Consider the following 16,281-nt stretch of genomic DNA (forward strand, 5'->3'; position numbering starts at 1 on the left):
TTTTGAAGATTTTATTTATTTATTTGACAGAGAGAGACACAGCGAGAGCGGGAACACAAGCAGGGGGAGTGGGAGAGGGGGAAGCAGGCTTCCCGCGGAGCAGGGAGCCCGATGCAGGGCTCGATCCCAGGACTCAGGAATCATGACCTGAGCTGAAGGCAGACGCCTAACAACTGAGCCACCCAGGTGCCCCTCCACTTTTTATATTTTAAAAGATTTTATTTATTTATTTGAGAGAGAGAAAGAAAGAGAGCACAAGCAGGGGGAGGGGCAGAGGGAGAGGGACAAGCAGGGAGCTCTGCTTCTCCGGAGCAGGGAGCCAGACGTGGGGCTCGATCCCGCCCCTGAGCTGACCTGAGCTGAAGGCAGACAGTGACACTTAACCAACTGAGCCACCCAGATGCCCCTATTTATATATTTTTTAATATTCAGTTTGAAATGCTTTCTAATTTATGTTGAGAGGTATTGTTTGGTGGATTGGTTAGATAAAGGCAAGCTTTTAAATTTCGGAGCAGTTGGGAATTTTCTTGATATTTATTGATTTATAGTCTAATTTTACTGTCATTAGAAAACACTCTGGATGATATCAGTCTATCAGAATCTGCTGAAGTTTTCTTTATAGCCCAACATGTAATCAATTTTAGTAGCTATAATACATACACATGGGAAAAAAAACAAGTAGATTTTTCACTGATGGGGACAGAGATGTGTATTTGTCCATTAGGTCAAGATGGTGAATGGGTTGTTCACATTTCCTGCATTCTTACAGATTTTTAAAAAAAGATTTTATTTATTTATTTGTCAGAGAGAGAGAGCACAAGCAGGAGGAACGGCAGGCAGGGGGAGAAACAGGCTCCCCACTGAGCAAGGAGCCCGATGAGGGACTAGATCCCGGAACCCTGGGATCATGACCTGAGCCAAAGGCAGATGCTTAACTGACTGAGCCACCCAGGCTTCCCGGTCTTACAGATTAAATAAAAAAAAAAATCTATTTGTTATATTAGTTCATGAGTTCGGGATATTATATTCTTACCCTGCTGTTGTGAATTCACCTGTTTCTCACTTTAACTCTGTCCATTTTTGCTTAGTATGATTTGAACTCCTATCATGGGTTTAAACTGATTTGAATTGCCCTTTCCACTGGGATGATAAATGGCTATGCCATATCTATAAGAGCTGTGGGGCCCAGGGAGCACAGAGTAGAAATGAAGGCAGGTGAGGGGAGAGCTGTTCTTTACCTCACATATGTAGTAAAATGAAGTCTGCATGGATGAAATCCATAATAACTTAAAATGTAAAAAAACGTAGAAAAGGGCGCCTGGGTGGCTCAGTTGGTTAAGCGACTGCCTTCGGCTCAGGTCATGATCCTGGAGTCCCAGGATCGAGTCCCGCATCGGGCTCCCTGCTCGACGGGGAGTCTGCTTCTCCCTCTGACCCTCCCCCCTCTCGTGTGCTTGCTCTCTCTCATTCTCTCTCTCTCAAATAAATAAATAAAATCTTTAAAAAAAAAACGTAGAAAAATATTAATATTTATTTCATTATGTAATAAAGAAATAAGCAAAGGTCAAAATGCTGGGTTCAATAGGGGAATGATTTTATTTTTACTTCATAAAAATTATATACATGTTATGTACATATAATGTATAATTATATAGATGTAATTATATGATACATAATAATTATATTATCATGTATATAATTACATATGAAGATTCCAAGATACTAGTGGAATGTTCAAAGTGATAATATACAAACTATATAAAATAAATGTAATAGTATGTAAAACAACAATATCTATATTGGATTAAATATCTTACAATAAAGTCAGGACTAACTGAAATCTATAAAATTGAGGAAAGTTTAAAAGTAGACAAAAATATAACCAGGCACTTTGCAGAATAAGTGAAAATGCTCAATAAACATTTAATAACCTTTGATTTAGTTTTTACTAGAGAGAGTGAAAAGCAAACAGCAGTGACATGGTGATTTCACTCATCAAACTGAAAAATATAGATGTTTCTCAAAATAGAATGCTATTAAAGGTTTGTGGCTATGAATCTTCTCTGGACTATAGCTATAGACTTTTCAGAATTAGAGGGGTAGAGTATAAATGTATATTAATTTTTCTGCATTTTTAAAATAGGTAAATATGTGTGGGAGTGCCTGGGTGGCTCAGTCGGTTAAGCATCTGAATCTTGATTTCAGCTCAGGTCATGATCTCGGGTCATGAAGTTGAGCTCCATGTTGGGCTCCACACTCAGTGCGGAGCCTGCTTGAGATGTGATTAAATTAAGGATCTTGAGATGAAGGGAATATCTTAGATTATCTATGTGGGACAAGTCTCAAAGAAAGTTAGTGTCAGAGTGAAGGGATATGAGAAAGACTTGAATAAAGATCATCTTTGTCAATGAGAGGACATTATGACACGAATATATAAATTCTTAACAATAGTAATTTATGAACTCAATGCAATACGAATAAAGGCCCACCAACATATGTGTATGTATGTGCGGGTGTTACACGTTTTGTATCCAAAAATGTTGAGTCCCCCATACTAGAGTTAAATGCATAGTAGTTACACCTAGATGAAATTGAGTTTGAGTATGTCATTGGGTTTCCCATTGCCTTCCTAGGCTCAGGGTGTGGCAGTTTCCAGGGGAATTCAGACCCACTGTAAGATGCCTACTGGTTGTCAGAAACCCATCATTTACCCCTATTCTGTTTAATAGATTTCCATCCACAAAAACAAGTGACCGTAGGCTCTGGCAGCAACTCAGAGGATTCTAAAGTTGTTCCTATGAGAAAAGAGGTTTCTGACTGTGGATACGATGGCTGCCTGCTTGCATTCCCCCTGTAGATGCTCTTGTAAAAATGGTTTCCTTTTCATTATGGAATACTTATGGGCACTGCATCCCATAGTACAGCGTTTCTCCAACATTGTCCAAAACCTGATCAGAATTTCATGTCTCAATATTATTTTGTGTCCTTCAGTCCCAGGGGTCATCTTAATTAACACCCAGTAGCAAGCTAGTAACTATGTCAGATGGTATATATCATACCCCAGCATCCAAAAATTTTCTGGTCCCAAATCTTAGTGATCACCACTAGGTGGCACTCAAAGGCTTTTGCCATTAATTCCAATTTGCATTGCTATACATTGCAACCATTCCCCAAATCATTTCTGAATGGATCACAGGGGTCCAAGGACAGACAGAGATTGAGAGACACTACTTTTTATAAACCAGAAATGACCTGTCATTATTAGGTCCTAATTCAAATATGGACTCCTTTGGGAATCAGTTTCATGGCTAGGAGTTAGCAATATTCCCAGATGTAGAATATGCATCTTCCCCAGTGCAAATAGACCAAACAGTGGACTTCTTGTTTAGTTCTAGGGGTAGGTAAAGATATCAGTTTCTTTTTAGTCATCTGTGAATCATCATGGGTGGCTTCTGCCCAGAATATTCCTAACAATTTCACCATTTGGGCAAGTCCCTAGATCTTTTGGATTTAACGAGTCTCTTGGTGCCACTAATGCATTTAGGTCAGTTCTACCTAGCTTATTCTTCAGTTTCTGAAATTCTTATATCATCAATATAGCGTATTATTACACTCAGGACCTATATTAAAGCCAAATCCCTTCTAACCAAATTGAGACAGCTAACTGGTGAATTCAAGTAATTGTGGCAATGGAGCAAACGTAAACTATGATCCTTCTTACATGAAACTAAACTGTAGTTAGCTCTTTTCTGAGATAAGGCTAAGAAAAGAAACATTTGCACAATCAGTGAGGACCAGTCTCCTTTAGCCTGCTGAAATTCTTGCCCTGTTGGAATCATGTGGGGGACTGCTGATGCTATGGGTGGCATTGCTTTATTTAAGCTTCAGTAGTCTGTTGTTCGTCTCCATGAGCCATCTACTTTTTTCATGGGTCATACAGGGCTCTTGTACAGAGAATTTGTTGGTACCAGCATGCCAGCTTCACACATGTCACCAGGATAGTCTGTGCTGCTTCATTCTTCACCCTGATTAATTTAGCAGACTATGGTCCCATGGTCCCTGGTGATTCAAGGTAAGGTCAGGTTTCTCATCATCATCTTTATTTTCTAGCTGGTGGGTTGAGTTTAATGAACTCTTCTTCCAAAGATAAAGTTCACAACGGTCCCAGCGTGGCTCGTGGCCACTTAGCCGCATCACCTTTCCACCTTTCTCCACCATGTTCAAGTTAGAAACAGACTGGATTTTACTAAACTCTGCACCAACAAATCCTACCACGCACATCTTTTTCCTCCTCCCATTAGAAGATGACCTGTAATGGCAGCTGCCCCTCAGTGCCACCACATTTCTTTCTGCGTGTTTGCTTCCTGTAGGGTTGTGTTTCCCACACATGTAGGGATAAAATTTAGCATTGTTAACCTTAAAAATAAAAACTGCTGGTTATTTTACAACAAAAGATGGGTTTATTTGAGAATAAAAGAGAATTGCAATCTGGGACAAACAAGCTACTGCAAAACCCTAAGCAAGAATGGGGAACAAAGGAGAGATTGTTTGTTTGTTTGTTTTTAAGATATGCTTTTTAAGGAGAAAAGGGTTAAGTTGGAAAGGCCATAACAAACTAACAGCCCATTGGTGTCAACTGGGAGTTCAAAGTATGGCAGCTTTTCATTGGCTGAGCTGTTGCCCAGATTGGGGGGATTAGAGTAGTAGAGTGGTATCCAAGTGCAAGGTCAAGTCCGTCTTTTCCTATTGGGTCTGCAATTGATCAGGAGGGGTAGGGCATGAGAGCTCCCCCTGCCAAAAGTTCCTAACTCCATTTTAGTGAGGTTTCTCATTATTAATTTTCACAGCATCTAAACAAAGCACAGCTTTGGCTGTTGTCTAATGGATGAGATTTCTGCTAGCCAAATAGATGTTGTAACCTAGTCTTAAAGCCCACAGTATGTTCCTTCTCAAATTTCTGTCAGTTTGCTACAGTAGGCAGACCCTTTATCACCTCACTCTGTTTGGGGACCTCCGGGAAACACCTTACATTAACTTCGTTAATTCCATCAATTGATGAGTTGGTTGGTAATGGAATAATTGACCACCCACCCCATCCCACAGGCAGTAAGTGTCTGTGAACATCCTGGGTGGGGGTACCAACTGCAGGTATTGGGACACAAGGATGGCCCAAAGTGGGAAGAGCCTGTCTGGCTTGTGTTTGTTTTCACGTTAGAAGAACTTCTGAGGGCTTGCTTCTCATATTCAGCTTTTATTCCCTGTCATGCCCCCTGACAAGCTCTACACATTTGAGGGTGACACCCACCTCTCCATTCTTTGTTGGCCAAAGTTGTCACTAGGACCCAGGCCAGGAGTATGTTTTCCACCCTCTCTTCACACCTGGAGGTGACAAAAAAGGAAGAGAAGGGGAGCAAAGGAGAGGAGAGAACACAGAAGGGGTGGAGGTGGGGAAAAGAAGAGGAGGGAAGGAGAGAAAACAGACTGGGTGGAGTGTGGCTGCAAAGGTGAGTGGCACATCAGCTAGTGTGCTCCGCTGGCCCAGTTTGCCCAGGACTTTCCCAGTTTTAGGACGAAAAGTCCTGTTTCTCAGGAACCTGGTCAGGCCAGGGAAAAGCAGGACAGCTGGTTGCCTGAGCTGCGGCAATTACAGGAGAGCCTGTGTGACCCAGCAGAATCTGGCAGAAGTAACAGTCTGTCATTTCTGAGGTTAGGTTATGAAAGATAATGGATTCCCCCTGAGATTCCCTTTCTTTCCTGAACCACTTGCCCTGGGGGAAGCCAGCTGCCCTGTTGTAAGCAGGTCCAAGGAGAGGCTTCGTCCCGACGGATCACCTGAGTGATCACATTCCAGTTTCCACCACTTGCAAGACACACATCTCCACCTGCTCGCACCAAAAGATTTTGAATTTAGCCATTTAGCCATTCTCAACTTGTTGAGAATACCTCCGCCTCTAATACAAGCGGCCCTCATAACTCTACTCTTTTACTTTAAATTTATAAACATTAACTTAGAACAGGCAGGAAGCAGCTCTCCTCCACAGCGATCAAAAGGCTGAGAAACAAGCACAGCCGGAAGGGACTAACAGACCCACAAGCTCGCCCCGCCCCCACGCGCGCTTCCTGCCCAGTCTCGACCATTCCTGGCGGCCCTGCCCAAGTCCCGCCCCCTGTAACCTCCTCTCCCGTCTGCGCGTGTGCAGTTGCCGGCAGACTCGGAAGTGAATTGAGCTGAGTGACAGGAACGTTCGGGTGACTGAATTTCGGATGGTCAGTTTCAAGCCCGCGCTTCGCGGCCCCACGGCCTCCAGCCGTCCACACTGGGTTCCTCTGGAGGTTACAGCGGCGGCCCTCGCCTTCCTGCCCACGATGAGTCCCGGCGTCGCCGTGAGACGTTCCGAGGCCTGGTAGTGCCGGGCCGCGGCGTCCGTGTCCGCTCCTAGCCCCTCGATTCGTGGAGACCGCCGCTTCGGGTGCCTCCCTGCCCTCCCATTCCTCCGTCCCGGATCCAGGAGGGTGGGGCCCTGTTGTGTGCGGCGTTTGCCGAGGGCCGGTGCAGCCGCAGAGCGCGTGGGCTTCACAGCCGGGCAGTGAGTTGCGAGGAAAAGGGGAGAATCCGCCTCGCTGGCCTGTCTCTGTGTTCACGGGCCCCTCCTGGGGCAGTGGGCGGCGGAGGAGTGTCTTTTTACGTGTTGAGGTCCTCGTGTTGTGTCCCAGGAAGGGGGATGTTCATTCTAGGCATTAAACAGCCTGTGTTCAGCACTCACCGTTCACTTGCCAAGACTGATCTTATCCGAGAAATAAGTCCAGGAGAAGAGGAAAGGAAGAGGAGGCAAAAATGACGCGTTCCCAGGTAAAATTCACATTCTTGGTTGTTTCTTCTCTCTTTCCTGAAATGCTGTTTTTTTTTGGACTTGGTGATGTACTCTCAAGCACTCAAGGGCCCTGCCTAACGTTTGCTAGAACTCACCCCGGCCTTGCCTCAGTGCCTCGCATCTCCACTTACATTCCATCTCACCATGACCCAGAGGCATGGAACCTGGGAAGAGGCCCTGTTGGGGGATTTTCATGGGGAGGGTTTCATACTCTGGTGTGAATCAGAAACTGGGGGTGGGACTTTGGTGTCAGTGAGGTTGGCAAAGGGGATTGTTTTAGGAGTTGCATGTGAATGCACTGTCAGTTCCTTGTAGAGCAGCATTAAGAAGAACTGCATTAAGAAAAACAGCATTAAGCGAAATAAGTCACGCAGAGAAAGACAAATATCATATGGTTTCACTCATATGTGGAATTTAAGAAATAAAACAGATGAACATATGGGAAGGGGAAAAACAAAGAGAGAAGGAAACAAACCATAAAAGACTCTTAATGATAGAAAACAAACTTAGGGGTGATGGAGGGAGGTAGGTGGGTGATGGGTATTTAGGAGGGCACTTGTCCCGTTGAGCACTGGGTGTTACATGTAAGCGGTGAATCACTAAGTTCTCCTGAAAACAATATTACACTACATGTAAACTAACTAGAACTTAAATACAAATTTGAAAAAAAAAGGAAAAAAAAAAAGAACTGCACAATAATGAGCCATATTAATGTGCAGGAACAGCTGGAAAATAAGACTGAGAAGGGAAAACCTATTGTCCCTGATTTTACAAGGCATTTGAAGCCAAACAAGTGAATCAGCATGTTTCTGTCTCTAAAATATTAATGATTTGGATTGCAGTGGGAAGTTCTGAAACATATCAATGATAAAGGATGTTTTATTGTATAATTTGTTTTAACAGTACGTTCTTTAATATCACTCACAGCATATCCATCCCATGAAGACCCTTGTTCATTCAGGGACTTTTGTGTAGCAGGTGTTTTACCTAAAAATGTTTCAGCCATTACATTGGAGCAAAAAATTAGTCTTTGTCATCAGAGTGGATGGAACCAAATTCTGTTTCCACCAATTGTTACTAAAATATTACATTTTTTTAAAAAGATTTTATTTATTTATTTGACAGAGAGAGACACAGTGAGAGGGGGAACACAAGCAGGGGGAGCGGGAGAGGGAGAAGTAGGCTTCCCACTGAGCAGAGAGCCCGATGCGGGGCTCTATCCCAGGACCCTGGGATCATGACCTGAGCCGAAGGCAGACGCTTAACGACTGAGCCACCTAGGTGCCCCTGTTTTAAACATTACATGCCATGTATCTGTTTTGAGGTCAAACTCCACAAACAGTGTTGCACATTTTGGACTAAGAAGTAAAACATCTCCTTCCCTGTCATGCCCGCCATCATCACTCACCACCTTTGTAATCACTATTGCCTGTTCTGTGGAAGATTAAGTGTATGTCTTATAAAAATGCATTTGCCTATCATTTTTTTTTAAAGATTTTATTTATTTATTTGAGAGAGAGAGAATGAGAGACAGCATGAGAGGGAGGAGGGTCAGAGGGAGAAGCAGACTCCCTGCCGAGCAGGGAGCCTGATGCGGGACTCGATCCCGGGACTCCAGGATCATGACCTGAGCCGAAGGCAGTCGCTTAACCAACTGAGCCACCCAGGCACCCTGCATTTGCCTATCATTAGCAGATTTTAGTTAAAATTCTTCATTGAATGTTATATTGTGGTATTTTATTCTGTATACATATCTTGGAGTTGTTTTTGTGCTAATACACATAGAGATAGCTTGTTCTTTTAGATCCTCATTAAAACATTCTCTGGATGAAGACACATGGATCCCACGTGGTTCACAATGTCCAGGCATTGTGTGCAGTGATGAATAGCAGGAGTCCTGGCCATCATCCCTTGTGTCAGCCTCAGTTTTAGTGGAAATGCTTCTGTTGTTTACTGTCAATCATGATGTTTACTGGAATTTCCTTACTTGATGCCTCTAATTTTTTTTTTAGCATGATTTTTAGTTATTAAATAATTTCTTAAAAGATTAATGCTTTCATAATTTTTTTCTATTTTAATTTATTAAATAATGTAGAATATTAATAAATTTTATAATCTTCAAGCATTGTTTTATTATTGGATAAACTCCACTTGGCTTATGTTTAAATGGACATTTAAATGGACAAAATTTTGATATTTACATACAGGTATTTAGTGGAAAAGGTAAAGTTTTCTATTTTCATTTTTGTATTTTTTTAACTGGGCTAGTACAGAGTAAGGTTGACAACAACCTAATTAAAAATAAGTACAATTTCAGGGGCGCCTGGGTGGCTCAGTCGTTAAGGGTCTGCCTTCAACTCAGGTCATGATCCCAGGGTCCTGGGATCGAGCCCCGCATCGGGCTCCCCGCTCGGCGGGAAGCCTGCTTCTCCCTCTCCCACTCCCCCTGCTTGTGTTCGCTCTCTCACTGTGTCTCTCTCTGTCAAATAAATAAATAAAATCTTTAAGAAAAAAAAGTACAATTTCTAAATGTCCATTTTACCAAAAATACTGAAATACACGAGTAAAAAAAAAAAGATATATTTAAAAAAAATTCATCCCAAAAATCTGTCTGAAAGGACTACTTTTACTGAAATTGTGTTTATGTGTGTGTGGGTGTATGCGAGCAGAAGCCTATGGTGTGTATAAAAGATGCATTGTTTCATAAATAACTTTTATATTTATTTTAAGCTTTGAAAATTGTTTTTACAAATTTTTCGTGGCCTTAAATTTTTTTCTATACTAACTCATTAGTGAATTAATAGTGGTAACAATAATAAAATACTACATATATGCATAGATAATGACATTTTCTGCAGGTCCCTGTTTTTAGCTTTGAACTTGTTTCATGTTTTCTCACTTAGGAAACCCGTTAAAAGTAGAGAACTACTTTTAACACTGTATCTGTCACTTAACTGTGTGATTCTTCAGGTTCAATTCTAAGTTCAGAACACCTGGTTGAGGTGCCGGCTCTGCCATTTCTTAGTTATCTGACCCGAGGCTAGTTTCTTAGCGTCTCTGTGACAGTTGCCTCCTCTATAAGGTGGACACAGATATTTCTCTAATATTATTACACAAAATAATACGCATTTGAGTAATGTTTAGCACATCATGAATGTTTAAAAACTTTTTGTTTCTGCCATTATAATCGTCATCACATTCTTACATTTTAAGCTTTCTTAAAAGGCACTGTCAACTTTGTAATCTTTAAAGACACTACTCATAGTGTAGCTCATCAGAGAATAATTGGTGTGTAAAATGTATTATCTAGCACTTCTATATAGTCCATCTTGTGATGCATTTTTTATTTATATATTTTATTGTTCACAAAATTGTGGAATGCACCGTGATTTTGTGGATTTATTTATTCTGGTTGAGAAGTATAATAACACAAAATTAGGGATATATGATTTGCTCAAAATGACCTTATACTGATTTTTCACCACAGCCAAATCAATCCTCACACCGCTCTCCTATAATTTGTGTGAAGATAAGAATTCTCCCTGTGGTCTCTTAGTTTAATGTGTTTTTCGTTACAGGTGCTGTTGACCTTCAGGGATGTGGCCATAGAATTCTCTCAGGAGGAGTGGGAGTGCCTGGACCCTGCTCAGAGGGCCTTGTACAAGGACGTGATGTTGGAGAACTATAGGAACCTGGTCTCCCTGGGTGAGGATAATGTCCCTCTAAATGTTGGGATCTGCCCTAGTGAGTTTCTTGGGGGCCCCTGCCCTACTAGACTGTGATTGAAGCTATATTGACTCTGAATTGAAAGCTTCATGAGGTGGCACCTGGACTTTCATCTCCTCCTTTCTTCAGACGATCTGCCCACTCCTCACTAGATTAGTGTTGCTTTTACCACTTGAGTAATCACAAAACCTTGTAGCAAAACTTTAAAGTATTGGATTCCCTGGTTTTACTCCCGTGCATTTGAGTCAGTAATTCCAGAAGAGAGCTAGATGTCTGTATATGTAAAATATTTCCTAAGCCAGTCAGTGGACGAAATTAGTGTAGACCCATCTGTAACATCTTCCGTCCTCTGCTGAACAAAGGGCTGGGATTATATTCTGGAAAAGCCCCAGCACGTAACTCTCCTTTTTTATGAGCAGGAATCTCTCTGACCTGAACGTTATCTCCATTTTGGAGCAAGGGACAGAGCCGAGGGCTGTGGAGGGTGAGGTGAAAGTAGAGAAAAAACCAAGTGGGTGGGACTATATCAAAGATGTGAACACTGGTAACAGCTGAGATGGTCAGAGATGAAACTGCTTCATCAAATATTGTTTGAGAAACATTCCCCAAAGAGGAGAGGTCTAGGAGAAAAGAAAAGTACTTGTGAGCACTCAAAGGAAATCTCCCCCATTACTCTGTTCTGCAGACATGACATTCCAGTGGCAGTCTTTATCATGACCTGCAACACTGTTATCTGGCTGCTGTGACCTTTTTGGTCCCTTGGCTTTGAGAGGGATGAGAAGGGCTGTTTCATAGGGGTCCTCTTTTCCTCTGGTCTCTCCTTCCATACTTGATGCCATCTGATTCCAGCTGATCCATCAGTTCCTCCACAGTCCTGACTCCAGGACCTGTCCGGGTTTCATCCTCAGTTCCTGTGTTTGGGAGATAGGAAAACATTGGCTCCTCCTCCATTGCACTTGGGGCCCTAAGGCTGCATGGGATTGTCTCAAGGCCTCCTAGCCATTTTGTCAGGCCTGCTTTTGCCACACATCAAGAGTATAACCAGGCAATGGGGTGGATCTTCTGAGATGGTTAGTCAGCAGTACTCTACAGACAGTGGACAGAGAGGTTGTCTCTTGGAAACCCAGTCCTACATGGGGAGCATCTCTTGGTTTTCTCAAAGACCCTGCAAAATCGAACCCCATTGCTTTACTTCTGTTATCTTGCCTTATTCTCCTTCCTGCGCTCTGCCTAGGCTAGTGATGCAGACAAAATTTGGCTCGGACAGGTTTTATATTTTCCTAAGTCTGCAATTTTGCTTTTGAAACATGTTTTCCTAGGGTCTGAAATATCCTCTTTTTCTGCTGTGATAACCCACTTTTAGTTGATGGACAACTTCTGGTGGACTTATCTGTGGAGGGGGTTTATTGGGTAACAAAATTTTTGAAGAACACTTTGATTAATGTACTACAGTGCTGTCCTGCTGCTTACAGAAGTGCCCAGTTAAGCCACTGAGTGGCGTGGTCAGCAAGTCCGAGGGAGGCTGAGATAGAAAGTATCAGGAGAGTCTGACTGATGAGTGATTGTAGTTCTCTTTCTGCTCTTTGTGGAGTGTCACAGAGTCTCTCAAGGGCAGTGTGGCAATGTTGATCAAATATATAATGATTATTCCCTTTGAGCCAGCAATCATAGATGTACGAACTTATCCCAAGGAGAACATTGTTGCAATCGTTTATCTGTGAGGCTTTGACCAAACTATGGTTTGTGCCAAATTGTTCACCCGCTGCATGCAACAGTGTTCTTTCCTCCAAACAAATATGATTGTGATGCATATGAGGGAACTTACGAAGTTAAATGATGTTTTTTTTCTTTTTTTTTTTTAATTCCAGGATAGTTAACATACAGTGTTATATTAGTTTCAGGTGTACAATATTATGCCTCCATTTTTAAATTCTAATTTGTTATGTTTAAACTACTACAGTTTTCATCATGTACATTTCCATGAATTAAAAATGAACTTTAAAAAATTTAATCATTAATTACATATTTTTGATGACACTCAGAATTCTGTTTTATAGCTCTGGTTTGTGGGCCGCTGGATCAAGGAGTAAATATTTTAAAATATATATTACAAGATTTGCTTCTTGAGTGTTGATGGTTATGGCTCAGCAACAGTTTCCCCAAAACCTATTCAAACTCCTGAATTTTGTGAAAAAATTATCTTAGTCCCTTTATTTCTCTTTCACGTGATTTACCTATTATTAAAGTAGCTCTTTCTCAGATTGATTGGATTTGTAAAATTGGGAGTATTGGATATCTTTTTTTTTTTTTTAAGATTTTATTTATTTATTTGAAAGAGAGAGAAACAGCATGAGAGGGGAGAGGGTCAGAGGGAGAAGCAGGCTCCCTGCTGAGCCAGGAGCCCGATGTGGGACTCGATCCCAGGACTCTGGGATCATGACCTGAGCCGAAGGCAGTCGCTTAACCAACTGAGCCACCCAGGCGCCTGGGAATATTGGGTATCTTGAGAAAATATTTTTTTAATTAAATTACTGTGTTCATCCCAGAAATCATTAAATTGATTTGCCATAATTTGTTATATAGGATATCTTGCTTTTTCTATAGTATATTTTAAGTTTTCTAAATATAACTTCTTGGATTTTATTTGAATTTTACTGACTTTTTGTATTTTGGTACAAAATCCTTTATTCTGATAATTAATTTCCCTGTCTAGATTCATCATGTATACATCTTGGTATACTAAACTAGTATTTGACATTCTCACTGTATTTTATTGGGAAGTTAGACAATCTCTTCCACTCCATGTACATCCTCACCACTATTGCTTATAACTCGTTGTGTTTTCCACAAAATTTTTCATGTTCTGGAAATTACATTCTTCAGTTAACACTTGAAGTCTGTTTTGATCTTCATCTTTTAAACTGGGTTCCATAAAAAGTTCACCTGGTCCTTGTTGACGCACATGTCAGTACTCTCCTGCTCTCTGACCACAGCCAACTCCTTATGTTACTGGCCATCTCTGTGCACATCTAACTCCTGCGTGGCACTGCCAAAAGCTGCTCCTGCAGTCCCCTTCTGCTAACACTGCCCTTCAGTAAAATCCATTCCTCACTGTGTGTCATTAAGTTATTTTCCCTTTGAGGTTGCCTATGTTGTGGTGATAGTTAACAAAGTCAGAATTTATTGATTTTGGATAAGTACACATAACTTCCATTGATCCACAATAATGACTATATATCCACTTATATATGGTAAGACCGTCCCTCACCTCATGTCTCCTTATGCCAGCAATTGTGTGGAGAGATCCAAATATATGAGTTCAGATAATTAGAGGAGGCTGCAAGAGAAGCTCTATTATTATTTTTTTAAAGATTTATTTATTTGAGAGAGAGAAAGAGGAAGAGAGAGCATGAGCAGGAGGGGCAGAGGGAGAGGAAGACTCTCAAGCAGACTCTGCAGTGAGCATGGAGCCCGACGTGCAGCTCAATCCCAGGATCCTGATATCATGACTTGAGCTGAAACCAAGAGTTGGATGCTTAACCAGCTGTGCCACCCGGGCACCCCAAGAAGCACTATCATTTTTATATAACAAACAAGGACACTTAGCCTCAAAAAGGTTAGCACGCCAAATTGGTAAATTTCTATTTATAAAACATTATGTAATTAATAATTTGGTTGGTATGTTATTTCTTTTTAGCTAATCTATCCACATCTCCCCCAAAGTTCAGACCTTGACAAAACCTGCTAACTTTGTTTCCCTCCAACAAACTCTTTGTCCTCCCCACCAGGGATTCATCATCTTGCATCCATGTCACTCTCCATTGCTGAATTCTTGACAGACTTTAATGGCATCTGTATGTGTATGTAGAGTGAGTTCATCCATTCTCCCCTTGATGGCCATGTCCAGACTTTTGCTTGCCTTTTAAGAACACTTTTTACATGTCTCATGGAATATATATGTAGGACTCTCTTGAGTAAATGCTTATAAATAGAAAGCCCAGGATATCCTATTTGAGAAATTTCAGGGAAGATGTTAGAATAGAGGTAAACCTGTATTCCTTCCACCGTATCATGCTAATTGCCTTCCTCATTGCTTCCATTCTCTCCCGTCCCCCCGCACCCATAGTACATTTCCCACAGAATGGGTCAGTATTGTGCCACTTGCCCAGTTCATGTCTTCTAAGATAAAGATTTTTACTGCCCTAGTGCAATTGTATTCCCATAAATTTGCAAGTACAGGCTCTGTTCTTCCACCTTCCCTCATACTGTTCATTGATCTGGATGAAGCACACTGTTTTCTCCTTAGCATATTAATTTTGAGCCCTTGGACCCCCCAAGTCTCCTCAGCGCCCCCTATCCTTACCCCTTCTGCATTTTATAAAGATCCCTTCTCTTCCAGAGGACAGCTAGTTCAGGATAGCACCATGCCTGGTTACTGTCTAAATCAACACATTCAGGAAGTGATGACTCAGATGCTCTTATCCAGGTGGGATGAGTCAGTAATGATATTAGTAACACAACTCAATTCCTGTAGTTTTCTTGAAGCATTTCCCTGTATGCTGGTGGGGTTTGCTATGACCTTTGCTCACTTCCTGAGTGGGTAGTAATGTTTAGTGCTCAAGAACATGTGGTCTGAGCCTGCAGGCCCAGGTTCAAATTTTGGCTTTCACATTTTTTTCTGTGTGAATTAGTGTTGGGTACATAAACACGATGGGCCCGTTGTTTTTATCTGAAATATGATGATGTGTCTTGAGAATATTTTAAATATGTTAATGCTGTTAGATTTTGAACATTGTATAACATATAGCAAGTACTGGAAATTTACCTTTCTTTACTAATACTTCTTGACCTCCTCCTATGTTTAATATGTGATTGACCTTTGTCTACATTATATTATGTTTGTATTCATTTTTTAATTAGTTTCATCTCAATATTGTTTGTCTTAGTAAATTTTCAAGGCACATACTCTGTAGTATATGTATTCTGTGACTGCAGGATCGCATTATTAAAGGCTGCTTCACAGTTAGAAAATAGCTCTGTTGGAATACAGTGGCACGAAATTCATATCTTTCAGTAGTTACCCTGAATGTAAATGGGCTAAATGCCCCAATCAAAAGACACAGAGTATCAGATTGGATAAAAAAGCAAGACCCATCGATATGCTGTCTGCAAGAGACTCATTTTGGACCCAAAGAAACCTCCAGATTGAAAGTGAGAGGGTGGAAAACCATTTACCATGCTAATGGACATCAAAAGAAAGCTGGGGTGGCAATCTTTATATCAGACAAATTAGATTTTAAACCAAAGACTGTAGTAAGAGATGAGGAAGGACACTATATCCGACTTAAAGGGTCTATCCAACAAGAAGATCTAACAGTTTTAAATATCTATGCCCCTAACATGGGAGCAGCCAATTATATAAGGCAATTAATTAACAAAATCAAACATATCGACAACAATACAATAATAGTAGGGGAATTTAACATCCCCCTCACTGAAATGGACAGATCATCTAAGCAAAAGATCAACAAGGAAGTAAAGACTTTAAATGACCCACTGGACCAAATGGACTTCACAGATATATTCAGAACATTCCATCCCAGAGCAACAGAATACACATTCTTCTTTAGTGCCCATGGAACATTCTCCAGAATAGATCACATCCTAGGTCACAAATCAGGGC

At 41.2% G+C, this 16,281-nt stretch overlaps 1 protein-coding gene and 1 long non-coding RNA gene across 9 annotated transcripts in view; one reads left to right on the top strand and one right to left on the bottom strand.

Annotated features, from left to right (window-relative positions):
• Nucleotides 1-16,281, bottom strand: part of LOC145717681 (uncharacterized) — a 281,227-nt gene that overhangs the window by 152,617 nt on the left and 112,329 nt on the right. The window lies entirely within an intron of this gene.
• The window catches only part of LOC102747327 (zinc finger protein 677), a 20,078-nt gene continuing 10,015 nt past the window's right edge, over nucleotides 6,219-16,281 (top strand). For 3 of the 8 annotated variants that reach the window (XM_081807658.1, XM_081807655.1, XM_081807654.1), the window contains exon 1: nucleotides 8,552-10,577. In XM_081807658.1, coding sequence (XP_081663784.1) covers nucleotides 10,433-10,577 — 145 coding nt within the window. In that variant the 5' untranslated portion in view covers nucleotides 8,552-10,432. Of the gene's footprint in view, nucleotides 6,851-8,551; nucleotides 10,601-10,658; nucleotides 14,215-16,281 lie in introns of those variants that run through there. The other 5 variants (XM_081807657.1, XM_031017322.2, XM_081807659.1 and 2 more) reach the window with 5 other exon arrangements.

The sequence above is a fragment of the Leptonychotes weddellii genome, chromosome 16 (genome assembly GCF_054177405.1).
Source record: "Leptonychotes weddellii isolate Sample4059 chromosome 16, ASM5417740v2, whole genome shotgun sequence".
Taxonomy (NCBI): Eukaryota; Metazoa; Chordata; class Mammalia; order Carnivora; family Phocidae; genus Leptonychotes; species Leptonychotes weddellii.